Source organism: Podarcis pityusensis (genome assembly GCF_964106645.2).
Source record: "Podarcis pityusensis genome assembly, chromosome: 6".
Taxonomy (NCBI): domain Eukaryota; kingdom Metazoa; phylum Chordata; class Lepidosauria; order Squamata; family Lacertidae; genus Podarcis; species Podarcis pityusensis.
Window position 1 is genome coordinate 36,995,256 of NC_138030.1, and position 20,321 is coordinate 37,015,576.

The 20,321-nt window shown below is 44.1% G+C and overlaps 1 protein-coding gene across 1 annotated transcript in view; it reads right to left on the bottom strand.

Moving 5' to 3' along the window:
* Positions 1 to 5,498: 5,498 nt before the first annotated feature.
* LOC308479260 (uncharacterized protein C6orf132) overlaps positions 5,499 to 20,321 on the bottom strand; it is a 41,105-nt gene continuing 26,282 nt past the window's right edge. The window contains exons 3-5 of the mRNA XM_081009798.1: positions 15,242 to 15,317; positions 8,670 to 11,697; positions 5,499 to 7,560 (exon numbers count right to left, since the gene is read on the bottom strand). Coding sequence (XP_080865924.1) covers positions 7,455 to 7,560; positions 8,670 to 11,697; positions 15,242 to 15,317 — 3,210 coding nt within the window. The 3' untranslated portion in view covers positions 5,499 to 7,454. The remainder of the gene's footprint in view (positions 7,561 to 8,669; positions 11,698 to 15,241; positions 15,318 to 20,321) is intronic.

Here is a 20,321-nt window from a genome sequence, read left to right on the forward strand (position 1 = left end):
GACAAACTTACCTACATATGCAAAATGTTGGCATGTGTTTTAATTTATTTTTAGTCTATAGCTGATTTTTTTTAATTTTAGAAAAACCTTTTAAATAGTTGCTTTTAATTGTTTTTACTAATAATTTTTTCAGTAATTCTTCCAGCAGTTAGGAATATGCTCCCTGGCTGTGCGCAGAAGAAGGGAAATATTGATTCCAAATATTTTTAAATAGAGACTTTTCAGCAGAGCGTGGAATCCAATAGTGTTCTGCCACAAGGTTTCAGATGAGTGTCAGGTTTGGGTCTCAGCTTAGTATCCCAAAAGTTGCTTCCCAAACATGTTTGGTCAAATTCTGCCTCTTTTCTTTGCTAACTTCCTGGGATCTCACAGTGCCTTTGCCGCCATTTTAAAATGACATGAACTCACTTGTACACTTAAGATGCCCATTATACAAAATCAAGGATGGTTGTGTTTTTTAAGTTTCAGAGAGTTTTGCTTTGTGCCTCTGAGAGGATTAATGCAAGTATTCACCATTTCAAAAGACTCTCCTGTTAGGGCTTGCTGAAAGTAGTTGTATGGGCAGCTTTGAAGACATGTGTTTTCTATTTATAGCTTGAGTCTTTGTAAGCAGCAGAACATGCTTTTCTGCTCATGTTGCCCCATCAGATGTGCATCTCTACTTAAGATGACTCATCTGGTCTTGATATTAAAGACAACAGCAAAGGAGGTGGAGGCTGGATTAATATGGATCATCTACCTGGAAGCCAAAAACCTATCCCCAGTTGCCTACAAAAGCAGAGTTTGTGTACGCTACCAGAATGAGATGGTATCTAAAGCGGTGGTAGGAAGCATTAATTTGTGGGCCTAATTAGGCCTGTTCAGGGTAAACTGCACATCCCTTTCCCATGCCTGGCTTCATAGGATGTTTGGGGCAGGAAAGTTTTGAGTCGTTTGAAAAGGAAGGCAGCTGAAATTCAGCATCTTTTGAATCTGATGCTTTTTTCTGTCAACCTGCATGGCAACAAACTTGGCATGGCAGTGGTATGCCTCTGAACACCAGCTACTGGGGAGCACTAGTAGGGAGAGTGCTGTGCTCTTGTCCTCATCTATTCATAAGGTTCCCACAGGCATCTAGTTGGCCAGTGTGAGAACAGAATGCTGGCATAGATGGGTCATTGGCCTGATCCAGCACAGCTCGTAGACCAGGCTGCTTAAAATATGAGAGAGCGTGCCCCTCCCCTTCCCAGCTTATGATTCTTCTCCCACAAGCATGTCTGCACAGCTGCAAAGATTATAGCTTTACTTTGTTAAAAAAACTGAAAGCAATACTTCAAGGCTATACGTACATTTCATGTACTGTACTGTGCTTGCACTGCATGATGTGGAGATTTTTGTCTGCTCTCTGGAATGAAAACGAGGAGGGCTGCAGGCTAGAGCTGTAAACCAAATTCTTTGAAGCAAAGCTTATGCACACAAAGTCTGAGTCCAATAAGCTCTGGCAAAAAAAAAAAAACCATTGACAAAAAGCCACCTTATTCCGTGCATATCTTAAAAAAAACAACCCACTGGGTTATGTTGCATTTTCTTCTAATCCAAAGTCTTGGTAATGTTGCAGCATACAAAGCAGTACCTGCAGTGAAACAATGGATATATTTTTGCTGAATTTGGTTTAATACATTGCTTTGGTTTTGGGTGTTCCCATTGAAGACAACCTTTTATTATTATTTATTAGTGTAACAGTTACTGTACAATCCTATGGTAGGGTGTGGTGGTGATCAAAGGCAGTAGCGCCTGTCCAAGCAGGGTTGGAAATGAGGTTGGAGGAGTGCTCCTGCAATCTTCCCTCTTTTTTTTAATCAGTGTCCCTGCCCAAGGAAAGTATTTTCCTTCCCATATGAAACAATCTCCTGTGCTGGCTTAAATTTGTTATGGGTTTGGGGGGCTGTTAGGTGCCCAGGAAGGAGCTGGATCCTTTGGGAGCCAATATTTTATCCTAGTCACTCTTAGACCAGATGTGCCAGCTTGCGAGGGTGATTGGGGGAGCTGAAGTCATACACACAATGCCAGGACATCAAGAGGAGCCGGGGTGGAGCTGAATGCAGCAGCAAACCATCCCCAGTGCATCATTTTTTTGGCTGTACCATAAAGGGCCATGACCACAAAAAATTCCACAGCAATGGAGCCAGGGGCATCTGACATCAGATTCTGGAAGAAATCCAATTTCTCCTTTGGCTCCAGGGATGTTCTCCCCAGAGCTTGACTTTTAAAATTAAGCTTTGGAGTTCAACTTTTTATTTCAATTTGTTGTCTCACAGGATGAAAGAAAACCAATAATTTCAAAATCACCTCTTGTCAATGGGACTTTTGTCAGAGCGGACATTTTACGCAACTGCAGTCAAAATTACATTTGTTCTTCCACAAATGAAGCTTCCAATATTTCTCATATGTTAGGTACTGCAAACCAGAAGCCCTTTGCAGGCTTTGTCAATAATTTACAAGTGGTAAGTTACTGATTCCTTTGGTGTTCATTAATGTTTAAAAATATAATATATTCTTTGGTACAGCAGTTACATTGGGTACCAGTCTTTGGCAGTACTACTTAAATGTTTAATATATGGATATGTGGGTTAGAATCCTATGCTGTCTTATCTAAGAGGAAGACCTGAAAACGGGGTTTACTGACAACATGTGCTGTTAACAATAGGATGCCACAGGCTTTGATCCTGAGTTCTGTGGTTCAAAAAACACTGACACAATTTGAAGGAGGGGTGGCAAAATATTCAGTGTTGGGAGTATTAATTTTGCATTGGTATTGCTCACCAATTCCGTGCAAAGCTCTTCAATGAACTATTTGTATCATGCTCTGCTCTTTTCACACTATCACATGAGAAGCATGCATAATGATGCACAGAATCATGTACCTTTATGGATTAATGCGTCCAACATAGATGTGACGGCTGCTAGTATTACAGCTTGTTTAGTACTCTCCATAGTTGTTTCTATGAACTTTGTCCATGCACAACTCACTGTTGATTATAGCCACTAACAGTAACTTTTGCATTCTTGTTTTACTCAGAGCAGAAAAGTAGTTTGGAATTTATTGAATATTATCACTATTGAAAAAGAAAGCCAGTTATTTTTGATTGTTCATATAATATATGGCAAATAAACAAACTATGGCTTCTACATGTACACACACTTATTGTAAAATTGTTTTTTAAATGACTATAGTCGAGAATCATTCTTAATTTTAAGGCACTAGAATATTGCGTGAAATTTACATATACATATTTCCACACATGTACACACATTATCTGGAAAAGTGTATGGATGCAATTCCATACACACTTCCCTGGGATCAAGCCCCACTGAACTTGCACAAGACTTACTTCTGAGTAAACATGTATAGGATTGCACTGTTAGTGAACTAAAGAGATGCTGCATATGGAGGAAAATTAAAAAGTGCATTCAATACGCTTGTCTAGGGTTGCCATATTCCAAACAGTGAAATTCCGTAAAGAAAAGTTGTTGAGCTCTTTTTGGCAAAGTTGTTGAATTTGGGGGGTTGGGGGGGTGTTCCCCTGACATTTAGCCATTTCTGCCTGGATTGCTGCCAACTGCAGTACTCCGGATATGTCTGGGAAATTCCAGAGGTATGGCAACCCTATGCTTGTCTCAAAGTGCTTTATTTTTCCATAATACAATTTATTCTCTACATGCTTTACATCTATTTTACAGTTCTTTACATTGCCTTATGATGGCAAACTACTACACAAGCTTGTTTCAGCTTTATAACTTTTAAAAATATGGTGATCTTTTACAAGTATTGGCAATCTGAAATGAATTGAAAAATCCTCAATAAGGGCTGAGAATACAAGTCGCTTGTTCCCCTATCTCATATGGCTATTCCCTTAGCAGCAACTAATTTAGAACATTGCATGTCTGGAAAAGGCAGCCTCCAAATCAATAATACAGGCAAACCATGCATGCAAGTATAAGGCATTGAGACTGTTTCATGTTACATTTCCCCAACACTGCTGTACATTGTGCGGGGAGGGGGGGGCTATAATGTTTGGAAAACACTCGAGGGACTTGTGTGCATAATGTAGAGAGTTTTGCAGCTTCTAAACATAATGGTTCAGGTCTTGAAATAAGTTAACTAAAGGAAGCTCATGGAAATAAAGTTTCCCATCACTTCCTTCCCACCCACAACTCATCCCATATTGTTCAGAGGGCCCCAACAACCCTCCAGAGAGGATTTGGGTATGTGTGAGTGCATAGGACACCATGCGGAAGGACAGGATAGGAAACATTCCTTCTCTTAACATATTTTAAGCTAACTTATGTTAGGATCCAAGTCTATGGGTTCATGTGCAGAAAACGTGCGAGAGGTGGGGCAGGGCAAGGCAGTAATGCATGAAAAAGGCAACTGTAGCACCATGACATTGCAAGCTAAAATCCCTTAAAATACAGGACTCAAAGGTACAGGAACCCTTTCCTGTGTGGTACTTGGCCACTGTATGTATGAAGCAGTCCTAGGGAACAGAGTAATAAAGGTAAAGGGACCCCTGACCATTAGGTCCAGTCATGACCGACTCTGGGGTTGCGGTGCTCATCTCGCTTTATTGGCCAAGGGAGCCGGCATACAGCTTCCGGGTCATGTGGCAAGCATGACTAAGCCGCTTCTGGCGAACCAGAGCAGCGCACGGAAATGCCATTTACCTTCCCACCAGAGCCGTACCTATTTATCTACTTGCACTTGACGTGCTTTCGAACTGCTAGGTTGGCAAGAGCAGGGACCGAGCAACAGGAGCTCACCCCGTCGTGGGGATTTGAACCGCCGACCTTCTGATCGGCAAGTCCTAGGCTCTGTGGTTTAACCCACAGCGCCACCCGCTGTATGTATGAAGCAGTCCTAGGGAACAGAGTAATACCAGCCACCTAAATAAATTGAAGTGACCAGAGGAGGAATGGCCGCTGGGAGGAGCGCAGGCAGAAGAAATACCATGGTGCATCTGCAGCAGCACAACTGGATGTCTTCATCTGCCCCAGCTGCAACAAAACATGTCTCTCCTGCATTGGTTTCTACAGCCACAGCAGGTGCTGTAACTCTCTTAACAGTTTGACTTCATTCCCAAAGGAGCACTCTTCTATTGTCTCCCAAGACAGACGGATGTAATCAACAACAACAACAAAATAAATGGACAAGAGCCAAGACTAAACGAGACAGGAAAGAGTGTTTGTTTTCAGGCCAAATCAGCAAGATTTATATGAGTGGTATCCATCTAAGTCAGACTTTGAATAGAGCCACAGAATTCAATAGTTTTAAGTTAGCCACCCTGCACATTTTATTGTTTACAGTACTATCTACAAGTGTGAAAAACTATTCAAGAGGAAGGGTGAGATGTAACTTCAATAAATAATAATAATTGGGTATGTAGTAGTTTTCTTTCAAAATCCACAGAATTTTTTTGTGAGGTGGGGTGTTTTTGGTTTTTTGCAGTCTTGAAAGTTGCTGCTGCTGCATGTGTCAACATGGGACTAATTGAGGAATAAGCTATCCAGGTTTATCACGTAATCACTGACAAAAACATGACACTTGTCAGCCATTAAACAGAGACCAGACCAACAAATTCAACACATAGAATGAACAGCTCTCATAAATGGGCAAACAAGCCAAGGTGGGTTAATGCAATCCCATACTTAGCTTTTTGGAAGTAAATCTCATTGACTCAATAAAACTTACTCAAAGGATCAGGCTGCAAGCTCACATTTACAGAGCCGAACTTTAAACCTGCATTGCTTCTTTGATATACATCAATATATAACTTGGCTTTAATTTTTATAGGTGCCAGCACCTAAAGTTTTTAATGCCCCATAATGTTAAAACACACACACCTTAAAACCAAATTGTTTGGTGCCCACTTTGACATCTTTTGTCACTTTGTATGTAAGATGTTCAGACTGCAAAGGAGATGGGTCCAGTCTCCTTAAAAAATTTCCAGGACAGCAGAAGAAAGATACAGCCTTTTACACCTCCCATTCTGTTCTTCTGCCCATATCCTATTGCTTGCTGTGATTAGTTTTCCACCACAGTAGGCAAGGCAAAGGTGAAAGGACCAATGGAGGCACAGGTCAGGGGTCACAGTGACTGTGTTCTTTTAAGGAGACAAACAGGATCTCCAGACTGCATCCTGGCAAATATGGCATTTCAACTCATTTTATCCTGGTGCAGTTTCTTAATTAAAACCTCTCCCCAAAAATTCAATTAACAAGTTGGATTTTAAAGTGACAGTAATACTCTTAATATTCTGTATTTGTATTGTATGGGTATTAGTGAATGCTGTGAAGTCTCATTCTTGTCTCTAGAGGTGAGTCATACAAAACGCTAAACTTCCTAGTCTAAAAATTGACCTGTAGAATTGTCTTGAAGAAGGTGCAATCTCAGTTATTTCCAATGGATTCAATAACACCTGGGTCTGACAACGCCTCCTAGGCTAGCACACTTCTCTCAAGGTTCCTGTGTCTTTTGTACTTGCATGACAAATGGAAATCCAGTAAGTTTGGCTTTTCCTGACATGGAGATTCAGTGATGAAAAATAAATAAATCCTAGCAGCTTAATTTTCTCTTTTTGTGGAGTTATTAAAGCAGGGACCAAGAACTAATGGCCTTCCAGAGGTTGTTGACTTCCAACTCCCATCAGCTTCAGCCACAATGGTAAGAGATGATGGAAACTGAAGTCCAACATGACCAGGAGGACCACAGGTTCTCCATCCCTGTGTTAAAGCCACAGCTACCAGAAAAAGTAAGTAATCCTAGTCCCTCTCATCTACTTCCTTTCTTCTGCTTTATCCCTCTAAATCTTCTCCCCCTTCCCTACTACTATACCATCTTCTTCCAACCACTAGGCTCTTCAAATTTCAATTCTTGGCCCCACATAGCTATTGGGGCCACTGCCATTCAACTCCCCCTCTTAACCTCTCCTCCTGCTCTCCTTTTCTGCAGCTAGATTCCTCTTCTGTTCCTTGCCTCCCACTAGGATGAAGGCATCCATCCTTTCTTTGCTGCTTCGAAGTGTCAGATGCACTTCAAGAAGGAAGATGGTGCTGAAAATTTCTTCCATAAACTGCTAGTCTAGATATAATCTTCTACAGGCCAAGCTAGCACTAGTCACTAGGAAGTGTATGTAATTACTTAAATGCTTTAAGCAAAGGTTGCTGAGTGACTATGTGGTATAATTTGCCCCCTTATCCATTTTGCACAGAAGCCCTTAGAACTCATTCTTACCTTGTCCCTAATAACTTACAAACAGTCTATTTACAAGCGGACGCTTGGACTACTTTCAGTCTAGGACAAGCTCTTGTGCCTCATTTTACAGCTATCAGAGGAAGAGCCAGAACAAAGCAGAGAGGACGAGGCCTATAACTTGGCCAAAGCTGATGCAAGGCGATACAGCTTCCTCGTACATGCCTTATCGAAGACCTCCTTGGTACGAATAAGAAATGGGTTGTCGTGCTCCAGGCCTGACGGTAAATGTATTTGCAGTTCCACTATATTGTTGATTTCCATGAGAGGCTCTGAAGAGGGAAGGGAGAAAAACAAAAATGTCACCACATGAATAGAAATAATTAATCATACAATATAATACAAAGTCCAGAGAAGCAATATGGGGTGGGAAAGTAAGAAAATGATTTTTGCTCAGCCCCAGCTCAATGCATTTTGAATGTTTTCTATGCAATCAATAACCTTGCCAAACAGACATGCTGATTTTAAGAGGAAAAGTGCTTCACATGTGCAGTTTTCCTTGCTCTTCACCTAAATCTGGTATTGTGATTACATACCCTTCAAGAGTTCTGATTTTCCTGGGACATCCCAGAATTACTTTGATCCCAGAATGTCCCGTTTCCCCCCTCCAGTGCTGCCACCGCCAAGCTCAGGAAAGAGGTTGAGCTGGCGCTTGCAGTGGTACTGCGCTTCTGCATGAGTCAGCTGGCGAAAGGCTAATATTCCAGAAGTCCTTGTCTTAGACTCTGTGAAAGAATTCTGTGGAACTGTAACAACCCTTCATGTGGATTATTGGACTCTAGGAACTGACAGGTGGAATAGACACTTATACATGTATGGACCTGATGCATAAACGGAATATAGAATGAACTGATCCACTGGGTCTTCTGCTTTTTTCATTGAACTTTATGAGACTTCTGTTGAAATCTACAATTTGAAACAATGGATAGTATACCTTATTTATTCAAAAGTACAGTCAGTTACGTCTTGTGTGGGGTACTGAGAAGAATGTGATAAAAAATGGCCCGTCAGGGATTTTCTACTCTTCTCTAGAGAGGGGGAAAGGACTGGATCTACTAGGTCGGGGGTGGAGAGCCTCGGGTCCAGAGAGCCATACATAAGCACTTCTAAGTTTTGCATGGCTGGAGTGGAGCCAACTGTACAAACATAGGAGTCATATCCCTTGCCCCCACCCACTACTGGCAGGCGGTCCCTGGAAGGTTGCCCACCGCAAGCGAATGAAGCCCCTGGCTTGAAAAAGGTTTCCCCACCTCCACAATAGACAGTGCGTACTGGAGGATTTTATAGTTGTCGCCTGCATGCCTACACCTTGCCAGCAACACTTTCCTTGAAGCTCCCAGATCACATCACAATTCCTGCATTTATGGCAAGTGGAACATACCTGCCAGCAGCTGCTGTGTTGGTAGTGTACTCTCCGTTCTGGCCTTTATACATGGCTTCACTGGCAGCATTACTGTAAGTCACCATCTTCCCAGGTAATTCCAGGGACACCCTTCGCCCTTGTGCACTGTTTGGACCATTCCTGTGAGTGGAGTTGGCCCTGCGCATCCCTTCCGCAGCCTGAGAGTTGTATGACATTGTACTGTGGCCGTAGGAGGAGGTGGGTGTGCTCATGCTGCGAGAAGACATGGTGGGCCGGCTATACGACCTATCCGTCTCTGTCACATAAAGGCGCTTCTTGATCAGAGGACGGCTGTTGTCATAGGAACTGAGGTAGCTAGAGGAGTAGCTCCCACCTGGGTAATGGTGACTGTATGCACTGGGCCTCATGCTGTTTTCCAGAATTGATTTGGATGTCAGGGAATAACTGTTACTGTAGTTATAGCTTGAAGGGTTGGAATTAAGTTGCTTATTTGAGGCCTGGTTGCCATCTGGGATATTAAGGGCTTTGTGGTTCTCCTCCCCTTTTGAAGAATCGTCTGGGACCACTTGGGCATCGTTGCTGAACTCGGGTGGAGGGGGAATGATCTCATAATCAAAACCCTCTTCCACCTCATCGTTGTTGTCTTTGGCATGGTTTTGGGGTGCTGTGAGAGAGTGCAAGGGAGCTTCCTGCCTACTGTGACTTAGGAGGCCTTGAACTAACATGGAAGTCCCATGCCTGTTTGATGAGGGAAGATTCTGGGAGACATTCATCTCCTTGACCTTCTGCGCATTCCCACATTGTTCTGAGGCACTGGAAAATGTCTGAGGCTTCTGATCCCTCTGCCCCTCTGACAAGCCCAAGGTGCTGCTGTCAGGTATACCTGCTCCATTACGCTGCTTGTTTTCGGAGGCTGCAAGTGATTCCTTTTGAGGAGACTTTGGTACAATCATGACAGAGTTGGGCTTGGAGTCACTGTAGTAAATAGTGGGTGACCCAGTCTCTGACTGGCTGTTGCTGTGCAACTTCTCTGATAACTTGAACTGGGGCCTCTCTGACAAATAGCTGTTCTGTCGGGAGGCAGAGGCAGAAGATCTACCTCTTTGGGCCCTCTGTTGTGCAGCTAAGAGGAGAGCCATTGGGGATCCCCTCTCTACTTTTTCTCCTGTAACAGGGTGAACCAAAACTTCACTATTCATTTTCTCTGTCTTCCAAGAGGATGTGGATGTCTCTGAGGGCCTGCGCTCAGCTGAGTCTCTTTGGTTTTCATTATTATTTGTGCTGGTGGTTCCGTCTTCTGTCGTTTGGGAAGAACTCGCAGAAGCCAGGCTGTCAATGGAACCAAACCTCGTCCTATGCATCTTATATTGGAAAAGAGAGAAATCCGTGTTAGGAGATGCATTTAGTAGAGGTGAGGCCGTGCCAGAAGAGGCTGGTGAAGGTGCAGATGGAACCAAGAGTTCATTCTTTGGTTTCAGAGGAGAGGCTGGCGGTTTGCAAGTGTTGTCAGGTGCTGAGTGGCCAGCAGAGGTGCTAGAAATCTTAGGCTCTTTCTCTGTCACTTCCTTCGTTGGTGTATTCGGACTTGCTGTGGGTTTTGGAAGCCCGGGCTCACTGCTATTGGTCTGGCTGCCACCAAACTGAAGAGTAACTTGCTTCTTTGGTTCTGGAGTATGTCTTAGGTTTGCAAAAGCCAAAGGTGGCCCCCCGTCCTTGGTTGGTGACAACAAGGCTTCCAGTTCATCTTTGAATTTCAAAACACTGTTTGCTTGCACAGAGGTGGATTTGTTGTCTAGGGTTGAGGAAGTATCACTGGGGGATGCTTTGCCCATGGAAGGTGTATTAGCAGGCCTGATTCCTTTCCCTTCGCTTTCTGTAACCGCTGGTGATTTTGGGCTTGTCACGGCAGGCCTAGCTTGTTTTGGTTCATCTGGAATAACTTGGTTGCTGTTGGTAACGTTGGCTTTAGTCTTGGGAGATACAGTTCTGTCTAGTGGCCTGTCTTCCTTTCTGCACGAAGAGGACAGCAGGGCAGACAATTCATGCTTTAGCTTGTCCAGGTTGCTGCGTTCCTTCCAGTCTTCATCATCAGAGGACGCCCAGTCCGAAGAATCTGTTTCTTTGCCTGGGGGTGTCTCTTGCTTCAGCAGGGAGGCAGAGGAGCCATTAGAATCTGATGTCCGTTTTGAACTTCCAGCCTCTGTGGTTAACATGGAAGGCTTTTCCACTGTGGCTTTCCCTGCGACTTCTCCCTCTGGGTGAACCGTGGCTGCACTTCGTACAGTAAAGTTAGATGGCAGGGCAGGTCGGCTATGAGGAGTCAACTTGGGGAGCTGCTCGTCTCTTGGACTGGATTCTTTTTCTGCCGAGGATATAGAGGACGTTCTCACGGGAGTCGGGGGAGGTACTTTTAACGACCTTGGAAAGGTAAGGTGAGGCTCTGGGCTGGATTGTGGCAATAGTGACACCTTATGGGTGGGGGTGCTTGGAGAAGCAAGGTTTGGATTGGGGAAAATGGTTTCGGGCTGCCTCAGGTTCAGAACAGTCTCAGATTTCCATTTGGACACACCATTGGAGAATGGTGGGGTGTGAAGCGCTGGTGAAATGGGAGGCATACGAGGGGCTTTGCCATCCCTAAAAGCCAGAGGTGGAGGAGTAGGAGGAATGAAGTCTGGTGGGGATGGAGTACTGGGGGAAGACAAATTGGAATATGAGAATGAAGGTGGAGCCAGGGATGAAGGAGATGGCGCTGGCATTCCTGGAAGAGGTGGCGGGGGTGGAGGCACCATTGGTGGGGGTGGGGGTTCCACAGAAGGTGGAGGTGGAGCTTCCATGGGAGGTGGAGGTGGAACTTCCATGGGAGGTGGAGGTGGAACTTCCATCGGAGGTGGTGGTACGTCAACCATTGGTGGTGGTGGAGGAGGGGGAACAGGTGGTGGTGGTGGAATGTATTCATCATCCAAGTAGTTCTCTTCAAATGCCTTGGGCCTCAGATCAAGAACCGAATTGTACTTTCTGTAATTGCCATTGATCTGAGAAGCTAGTCCTGGGGAGAAAACAACACATACAGTGGTGTTAAGGTGGCCTCTCAATTTAGTCAATATTAAGGCAGGCAAACATTTTCTGTTAGGCAATGCTGAGAAACTCTTTAATAAGATGGGTAGGCAGGGATAATAAATTATTATTATTATTATTATTATTATTATTATTATTATTAATACCTTGCCCATCTGGCTGGGTTTCCCCAGCCACTCTGGGCGTCTTCCAATAAAACACTAAAATACAATAACCTATTAAACATTAAAAGCTTCCCCAAACATGGCCCCCTTTCACTGAAAAATGAAGAAACAGACATAAAACCATACAAGTCCATTCATAATAGTTTCTACTTTTGGTTTCCTTCCATCCTTCCATTCTAAGTAACACATTCTGTCTGCCCCCCTTTTATTCACCTCGAGCAGACCGGAGTGAAGCCTGCTCACTTGCGGTCCGCTCAGCTGGCCCCGCCTCCACCAAAGCCGCTGATTGGATTATTTGAACAGGAGTTTGGTGGGAACCCCCAACAACTGCGACATCAGGGGGGCGGGCCAGCACAACCAGCTGGCAATTCTCACGTGGCTTGGGGGTCCTGCGCACGGTCCTGCAAAGGGCACCCACAATTCATTCTGTCAGCACAAGTATTGGCAATTGCATACTGGATCTCCCTTCCCCCACCCCTCGGGGGGGAGGGGTTCCCCCCAGCCCTTTGGAGCAAATTTGGGGAAGGTGCTGGGTATAGGAGTCAACTCCTAGGGGCCTTGGATGCTTTGGGCTCCACAATAAAATATTTGAGGGGGCCAAGAACCCACAAAGTTGATGGGCATTCCCATTCAAATGGTGTGTGTACACTGTGTCATGTGATTGATTATGTGGGGTGGGGTTTACCTGGGTCCCCACAATATTTTATTCAAGTTGGCACCCCTGGTGCAGTGTGTGGGCAGGGAGAGGAAATGGGGCTGGGTTCTGTTACGCAAGTGGAAATTCTTGTGCTGATGGAGGGCATTGGATAAGTTTTAGAATTCCATGAAACTGAGAAGACTGCTTTGGTCCCTGACAGTTTTTTCTAACTAAATAGCTTTTATCAGTTTTCAGAAACTCTTTCAGATTCTGAAACTGATACAAATTGGAGATGCAAAAGGGAAACTTTATCAGTAACATGGCAACCACACAGCAGTTCTTGACTCATTCCAGAGAATCATGTGTGCTCACATGTGGTTCAGAATCTCCTGTGCATGCAAAGGAGGTCTATGCAGGTAATTGGAGGGAGCTCCATCATCTGGATCAAAAAATCATAGAATCATAGAGTTGGAAGGGACCCTGAGGATCATCTAGTCCAACCCCTTGCAATGCAGAAATATGCAGCTGCCCCATATGAGGCTTAAACCTGTAGCCATGGTGTTATCAGCACCGCACTGTAACCAACTGAGCTATGCAACCTCCCAGATGATTAGATAACTGCCTTGTTTCTTTTGCTGAAGCAGAGTAAGGGCCAAGCAAGATGTAGTTCATTAAATGAACATTTACATCTAATTGAGCAGGTTTTTACAAATGAAAACAAGATCAGCTGTAGGAGGCGGGAGCTGATAATTATTGGGACCGCAAAAGGTGAGGAGAGGGAGTTGAAGTCTATCCTCCCCTATTGCAGATTTGAGGAAGATCCTTCCACTTGAATATGCTGTTTGCTTTGGAGTACCCTTCCCCAGCTAGTGCTATCTGCAGTTTTAAAAACCTGCACAGTAAATGCAAATATGCACTGAGCAAGTCACATCTAGTTTAGAGCTACAGAGCAAAACCACACATTATGGAAACACAGGAGTCATTTGAATGGCCAGTTTTCTCCTGAAACTGCTTCTTCCCAGCTCTTTTGCTGCCGGTGCTGGATCACCTTCCGATTTGAAACATCACTGCTTTAATTTTAGAGTGACTGGCACAGGTGAGGGATTAGCTCCTTTTCTGGCACCTATCTGTCGATGCTCTGGTTTAAACAGCCCCCAACATACCATTTGTGTAGGCTGGGTGGTGACCCAACAGAAACATTCATCTGCCACTGTAACATCTACATTTTCTAGAACAACCAGCAAAGCAATCTCGATGGGAATCTAATGGTTTTTTCTAATAGCTGCTCTGTGAAACTACATTCAGCACTCCACACAGCTGGTGTCCAGGAAATGTTCCTCCCAATGCAGGAACAGATACTGGAGCCTGCAAGACTGGCAGCCTTTTCCTGGGCTGATATCAAAACAAGCAGGGCGAATACTTGCCCGTTTCCTAGTGAATATGCGGCTGTAGCAAACAAGACTGACTTATTAACAGGGAAGTAACTTTATATTTTTTAATATGTCTGATAATTGCCATGGCTGCCTGACTGCAGAAACTAGCTGAACGTGCTCTTGAAGAGGTTGATTCAGCTTTATGATAGCTGCCCTTAACTCGGTGCCAAGCTGTCTTCCTGTTAGCAACACTAAATATTTTGGGTGATATCCAACCAGGATACTCCAGGTAGGCCTTTGGAAACAAATGGGCGAAAGTTAGTCATCATGAGTAACTTCAGTCCATTGCTTTCAGCGAGTCTACTCTGAGTCGGACTTAGGTTCAGCATAGATTTCTAGAAGTTCTCAGACATGTTCTCAAGCTGGAACATGTTCTAACAGAAGCTACTGAACTAATGGTGAATATTTTAAAATAAATGTAAAGTGCTTTCTGGTTTGTTTTTAATTGATCATTAAAAATGTCCTGCTATAAAAAATAACAGGATGCCACATTAAAATGCTCATTATTGGTATCTCATTTGCTTTGCAGGTTCAATCCCCAGCATCTCCAGGTAGGGCTGAGAGAGAACCCTGCTTGAAATCCTGCAAAGTCACTGCAAGTCTTTGTTGACAATGACACTGAGGTTGTTTGTTGTTTAGTCGTTTAGTCGTGTCCGACTCTTTGTAACCCCAAGGACCAGAGCATGCCAGGCACTCCTGTCTTCCACTGCCTCCCAAAGTTTGGTCAAACTTATGCTGGTAGCTTCGAGAACTCTGTCCAACCATCTCGTCCTCTGTCGTCCCCTTCTCCTTGTGCCCTCCATCTTTCCCAACATCAGGGTCTTTTCCAGGGAGTCTTCTCTTCTCATGAGGTGGCCAAAGTATTGGAGCCTCAGCTTCAGGATCTGTCCTTCCAGTGAGCACTCATGGCTGATTTCCTTAAGAATGGAGAGGTTTCATCTTCTTGCAGTCCATGGGACTCTCAAGAGTCTCCTCCAGCACCATAATTCAAAAGCATCAATTCTTTGGCGATCAGCCTTCTTTATGGTCCAGCTCTCACTTCCATACATCACTACTGGGAAAACTGAGGTAGGTGGACCAATCACCTGACTCCAGCTTCTGTGTCCCTATGACTGTGCGGTACCACAGTGTGTGTCATTGTGCTGCCGTTGCAAGGAAGTCAATAGTGATGTCAAAAGATCATCAGTACAAAGGTCTGGGACAAGCTGAATTGAATGGTGTACATGTGCAAAGCAGGAGTTGTTGATTTAACAACTGTCATCTTAACAACTGTCATCTTACCTAGAGCTGGTTTTTCCTCAAAGCCTTCTGGTACTGATGGCGTTGGCACAGCCACTCCATGAGGCTCTTGAGCATTCTGAAAAACATTGGGAAAACAGACTTCAAAGACCATAAACAACAATTGGTGGAAGGCAGAAACATTCAGAGATTTAAGCACATGGCAAACAACAGGCTTCAGTTTCAAAGCAAACCAGAATCTATCTATCTATATCTATCATCTCCTGGCATTACAAGAGTCAATTCCATTGATATATGGTTCTCTGGCTTTTGGCAATTCGTTATTTATTTGGCATTTGTTATTTATTGATTTTGCACTGCAAATATTTGTAAATTGCTTATTGGTGTATTGCTAAGCATTAAGCAACATGGCAAAATTCTGAAGAAAAGGACCTGAAGGAGGGGTGGCTAAACTTTCTCAGCTGAAGGACCACATTGCAGGATAGACATCCCTCAGAGGGCCGAATGCCTCTCACAGCACACAGTACATATATGCTCATGCAGACATACATATGGCTCACATGCTCAGCCCAGCTACATACATACAGCACATGGGTACAGGAAGCAATCTGTCTCCCAGTTTCCCAGCTGGGAGCAAAGCCTTTTGAATTCCCCTGCTCTAATCTCAGGAAGTCTTTTCAAGTTTCCCGTCAGAGAAAAAAGAAATTCAGGTCTGGGACTGGTGTGCTATAAGGCATGGCTAGGCAAACTAAGGCCTGGGGGCCGGATCTGGCCCAATTGCCTTCTAAATCTGGCCCGTGGATGGTCCAGGAATCAGCATGTTTTTACATGAGTAGAATGTGTGCTTTTATCTAAAATGCATCTCTGGGTTATTTGTGGGGCATAGGAATTCGTTCATCCCCCCACCCAAAAAAAATAGTTCCCCCCCCCCCCAAGGTCTGAGGGACAGTGGACCAGCCCCCTGCTGAAAAAGTTTGCTGACCCCTGGGTTGGCAGGCCTGATCTGGCCCACAGGTTCTCCAGCACTAGTCCAAAATGAACAGATTCATATATTGATCTGAAATATGCTAAGTTGGTTCCCAGATGTGCTCTGTTCACAAGTCAAAAGGGGACCTTTTACAAAATGGTTTTCATGATAATGCAAACCCCCTGGCCATGTTCCCTCTTTGCAGGCTGCTCCCTTGCAAAGCTCAAAGCAGAGTTTGCAGTTGGCTGGGATTTCCCCTCTGCTTTTTATGACTATGATTAATAATAATAAAAAATTACTGCCCTATACCCACAGGTCTCAGGGCAGTTCACAGGATAAAAACACAAAATATATAATTGAAATAAAAACAAAAACAACCCAATAACCCCTGTCCCAACACATTTTAAAAGGGCATTGAATGTCAACCATCCAAAGTGGAACATTATTGCCTGGTGCCTAAAGGCATATAATGAAGGTGTCAGGCGAACCTTCCTACACAGCAGATGTGGCTTGGCTCAGGATGCTAAGTCTGATCACCTAGATTGTCTGCAATGCTTGTGAAAATGTCAAGATAATATTGGGCTATACTGGACGCCCACCTTCCTCTGCTCTTTCCCTGAAAGCCGTCTTAGCAGCCCAGAATGCTGAACAAGGGATTCTGCTGGAATCCAGCCCCATGGAATTGGACTCAACTCGCCTCTCCACTGGTGATTCACTATTGCCATCATTCCACAAAAAAAGGCATTTAATGCTTCTGCTACTCTCTGAGCCTACACTAATGCATCTAAATTACAGGGAGGTCAGTGTTGGGAGTTGAAGTCATGCTTCCTTCTTTTGGGGACAGTGATTTATTTAGTAGCACTGAGTTTCTGCCCCACCCAAGTACAATGGACCTGCATCAACACCATTCCTTCAGTGGTTTAATTCACATCTGGCATTGGGACCCTGCAGATGTTGTTGGATTCCCACTCCCATCACCCACAGCCAGAATGGCCAACAATCACTGATGATGGGGGCTGCATTATGACAACATCTAGAGGACCATGGGTTCCCTAAAGGTAAAGGTAAAGGACCCCTGACAGTTAAGTCCAGTCGCAGACTACTCTGGGGTTGTGGCGCTCATCTTGCGTTACAGGCCGAGGGAGCTGGCATTTGTCCGCAGACAGTTTTTCCGGGTCATGTGGCCAGCGTGACTAAGCTGCTTCTGGTGCAACGGAACACTGAAACCAGAGCAGTGCATGGAAATGCTGTTTACCTTCCCGCCGGAGCAGTGCCTATTTATCTACTTGCACTTTTTGGTGTGCTTTTGAACTGCTAGGTTGGCAGGAGCTGGGACCGAGCAACAGGAGCTCACCCCATCGCGGGGATTCAAACCGCCGACCTTCTGATTGGCAAGCCCAAGAGGCTCTGTGGTTTAGACCACAGCGCCACCCACTTCCCTGACATGGGTTCCCTACCCCTGTATTATAATTGCCCCACTACTAGTCATGGGGCAACATACTCCACAGTGTCTGCAAACATGAGTTGATCAAGGCAAGAGTTGTTATTTTACTACATAGGCACAGCTAAGATCATCATATCAGAAATGAAGCAGTCCCAGGTGCAAACATAATTTGGAAAATCTTTAAGCACCCACACTATTTTTAAGACACATACGTAATGTAGCTTCCAGTGCATCAAGTTCAGCACAGTTACACAGCTGAAAATGCCGGAAGTGTGCCTGGAAAATGCAGGCGCCTTTCCCTCTTGGAGACACTTGCGCCCATCATAGAAAGTCCACCTTTGCATGTTGCACAAGCTGCCACTTTATCCTACCATGTTCCCTGGTCATTTGTGTGAACCAGAGAGGGACCAGTAGATAGAAGCATTATATGGGGTGGCCACATGTTCTTCTAGAAAAAGAGGTGCCGGAATGCACCACAAACACCTCCCTTGTTCTCTTATAATGGCAATGACACCCAGCTGAGAGGTGCTGGAACTGAGTAAGTTCCAGCTGAAAAAAGCCCTGTGTCCTTCTTTACAGAAGATCAATCTCTATGTGAAAGGCTAGCAGAAGGCCTCTATTTGAGGGTATTTTCTATTTGAGGGACTGTCTGATCAAAGTCCTGTTGAAAGACAGAGAACTCTAAGAAGAGAGAGCAGCAGAGGTCTTGATGATGACCATCAACATTTAGCAACCAGACAGAAGCCCCAGCAAGAACATGGGTCACCATGTCTCTATGATGAGGTGTATTTTATTTGAATTTAAATTATAGTAATTATTTCTAAATGTGCACCTATGAATTAACATGTAAACACTATGCAAATCTTTGTACTGTTCTGTCCTGTCCTCTTTTTTGGCCATCTTAAGTGCAATGCACCTGTTTCAAGGAAAACAAGAAGTTTTCTTATGATGCTTTTCACTAAAATGCTTGTACTCTACATCATCTCATGCATTCTTTTAACACTGGGTGTTCTTACAAATAATGAGGAAATGGGAATTCTTACTGGCGGCATTAAAATGCTCTGCTTCATTTCAAGGGTTTTTAACTGCTCTGCTTTGATAATTATTAAGCCAAAAATCTGTGCTTTTCAGTGAGCAGTTTTCATCATTCAAGGAGACTGCAACCAAAGACACACCACCCTATACAACTTAAACCAGAATGTCAAAGAGCAGATAAATTGTTACAACCTCCCTTCTCTCTCTTTCTTTTTTGGTAAAGCAATGAGCTATACCAATTGATGAAGACCAGAACAAACGTCATGGTATCCTGCCACAACCTACTAACCAATGAACTAGCTGTGTGGCCAAATACCTTGAACTGAGGAAAGCTTTCCTTCTAACCTATGAAGGCCTGCAAATAATGTGGAAGCAGAATGAAAACATTTATAAATTGTTGCAAGTTTTGTTTTTAAATCTAATCTGGTAGTCTCAATTTCACAGTGTTAATTGCATGCTATGAAAATGTGCCTATTTTTAAACTTTACTAGTTTTGTAAATAAAACTTGAAAATGTTTGTTTGTTTTATCATTTTAAAAAGTTAGCAATTTCAATGTCTTATGTGTTACGAAAATGTGCACATAATTCCTCATTCCCATTGCCCTGCTCTCTGCTGTGGAACCACCGTATCCTGAAATCATCTCTTCTTACAAATATTTCAAACCAATTTCAGCTTTTGCCCTCATTCCCCATTTGCCTGTCACAGACCAAAGCCAACCCTCTGTCTTTCATTATATTTTAAGGTTACCTACCATTTCTGTATTCATGTACCTGAAACTATTATTAAGCCTAAAGTTGATTCACTTGACACACACCTCCGAACCTGTCTCACCCGCATGTCTAACCTGCTTAGGCCCATGCTATACATTTTTTAGGGACAGAGGAACACGAATAGCAGGATTGGGTTCAGTTTGCAGTGACTAGCGGGCTTGAGAAGCATTACTTCGCTACTTTAAGGAAATCCTGCAGCTCTGAAATGCCTCTGGCTTCAAAGTTGGGAAGAGTCTGGAGCTGTTAGCAGAGTCGATTGTATAAGGTGCGCCTCTCAAGCAAGTGCCCAATGATGCTTTGATCCTCTTCCATTCTCGCCCCCAAACCAACACCACACTTCCTGCTTCTGGTTTCAATTGCCTTTTCCTTTCCAGTGGCCTCAGTCAGTCAATTCTCATGCAAAGTTGTTGCAAGTGTCAGACACACCAAATCGGAACATCTCACACCGACATGGGGATGCTAGTTACAGGTAGGTAGCCCTGTTGGTCTGCCATAGTCGAAACAAAATAAAAAAAATTCCTTCCAGTAGCACCTTAGAGGCCAACTAAGTTTGTTATTGGTATGAGCTTTCGTGTGCATGTATACTTCTTCAGATATGTGGATGCTAATGATCTCTATTATGCTGGCTGCTGCAGTGCTAATACACGAACACACACACACGATCAGTGTGGTGAGTGTGGCACCACTGAAATTAAGAAGTAAAGCATCAGCCAGCCCTTTGCTCTAGCTGGCACCTAATGGGTTGAAGTGCTTCCTCATTGAAGAGAATCAATGTGGTGTAGTGGTTAGCATAAGCCACTTGGACCTGGGCGACCAGGATTCAAGTCCTACCTTACAGGGCTATTGTGAGGATAAAATGGGGAGAAGGAGAACCATGTTGCCACCTTGAGCTCCTTAGAGGAAAA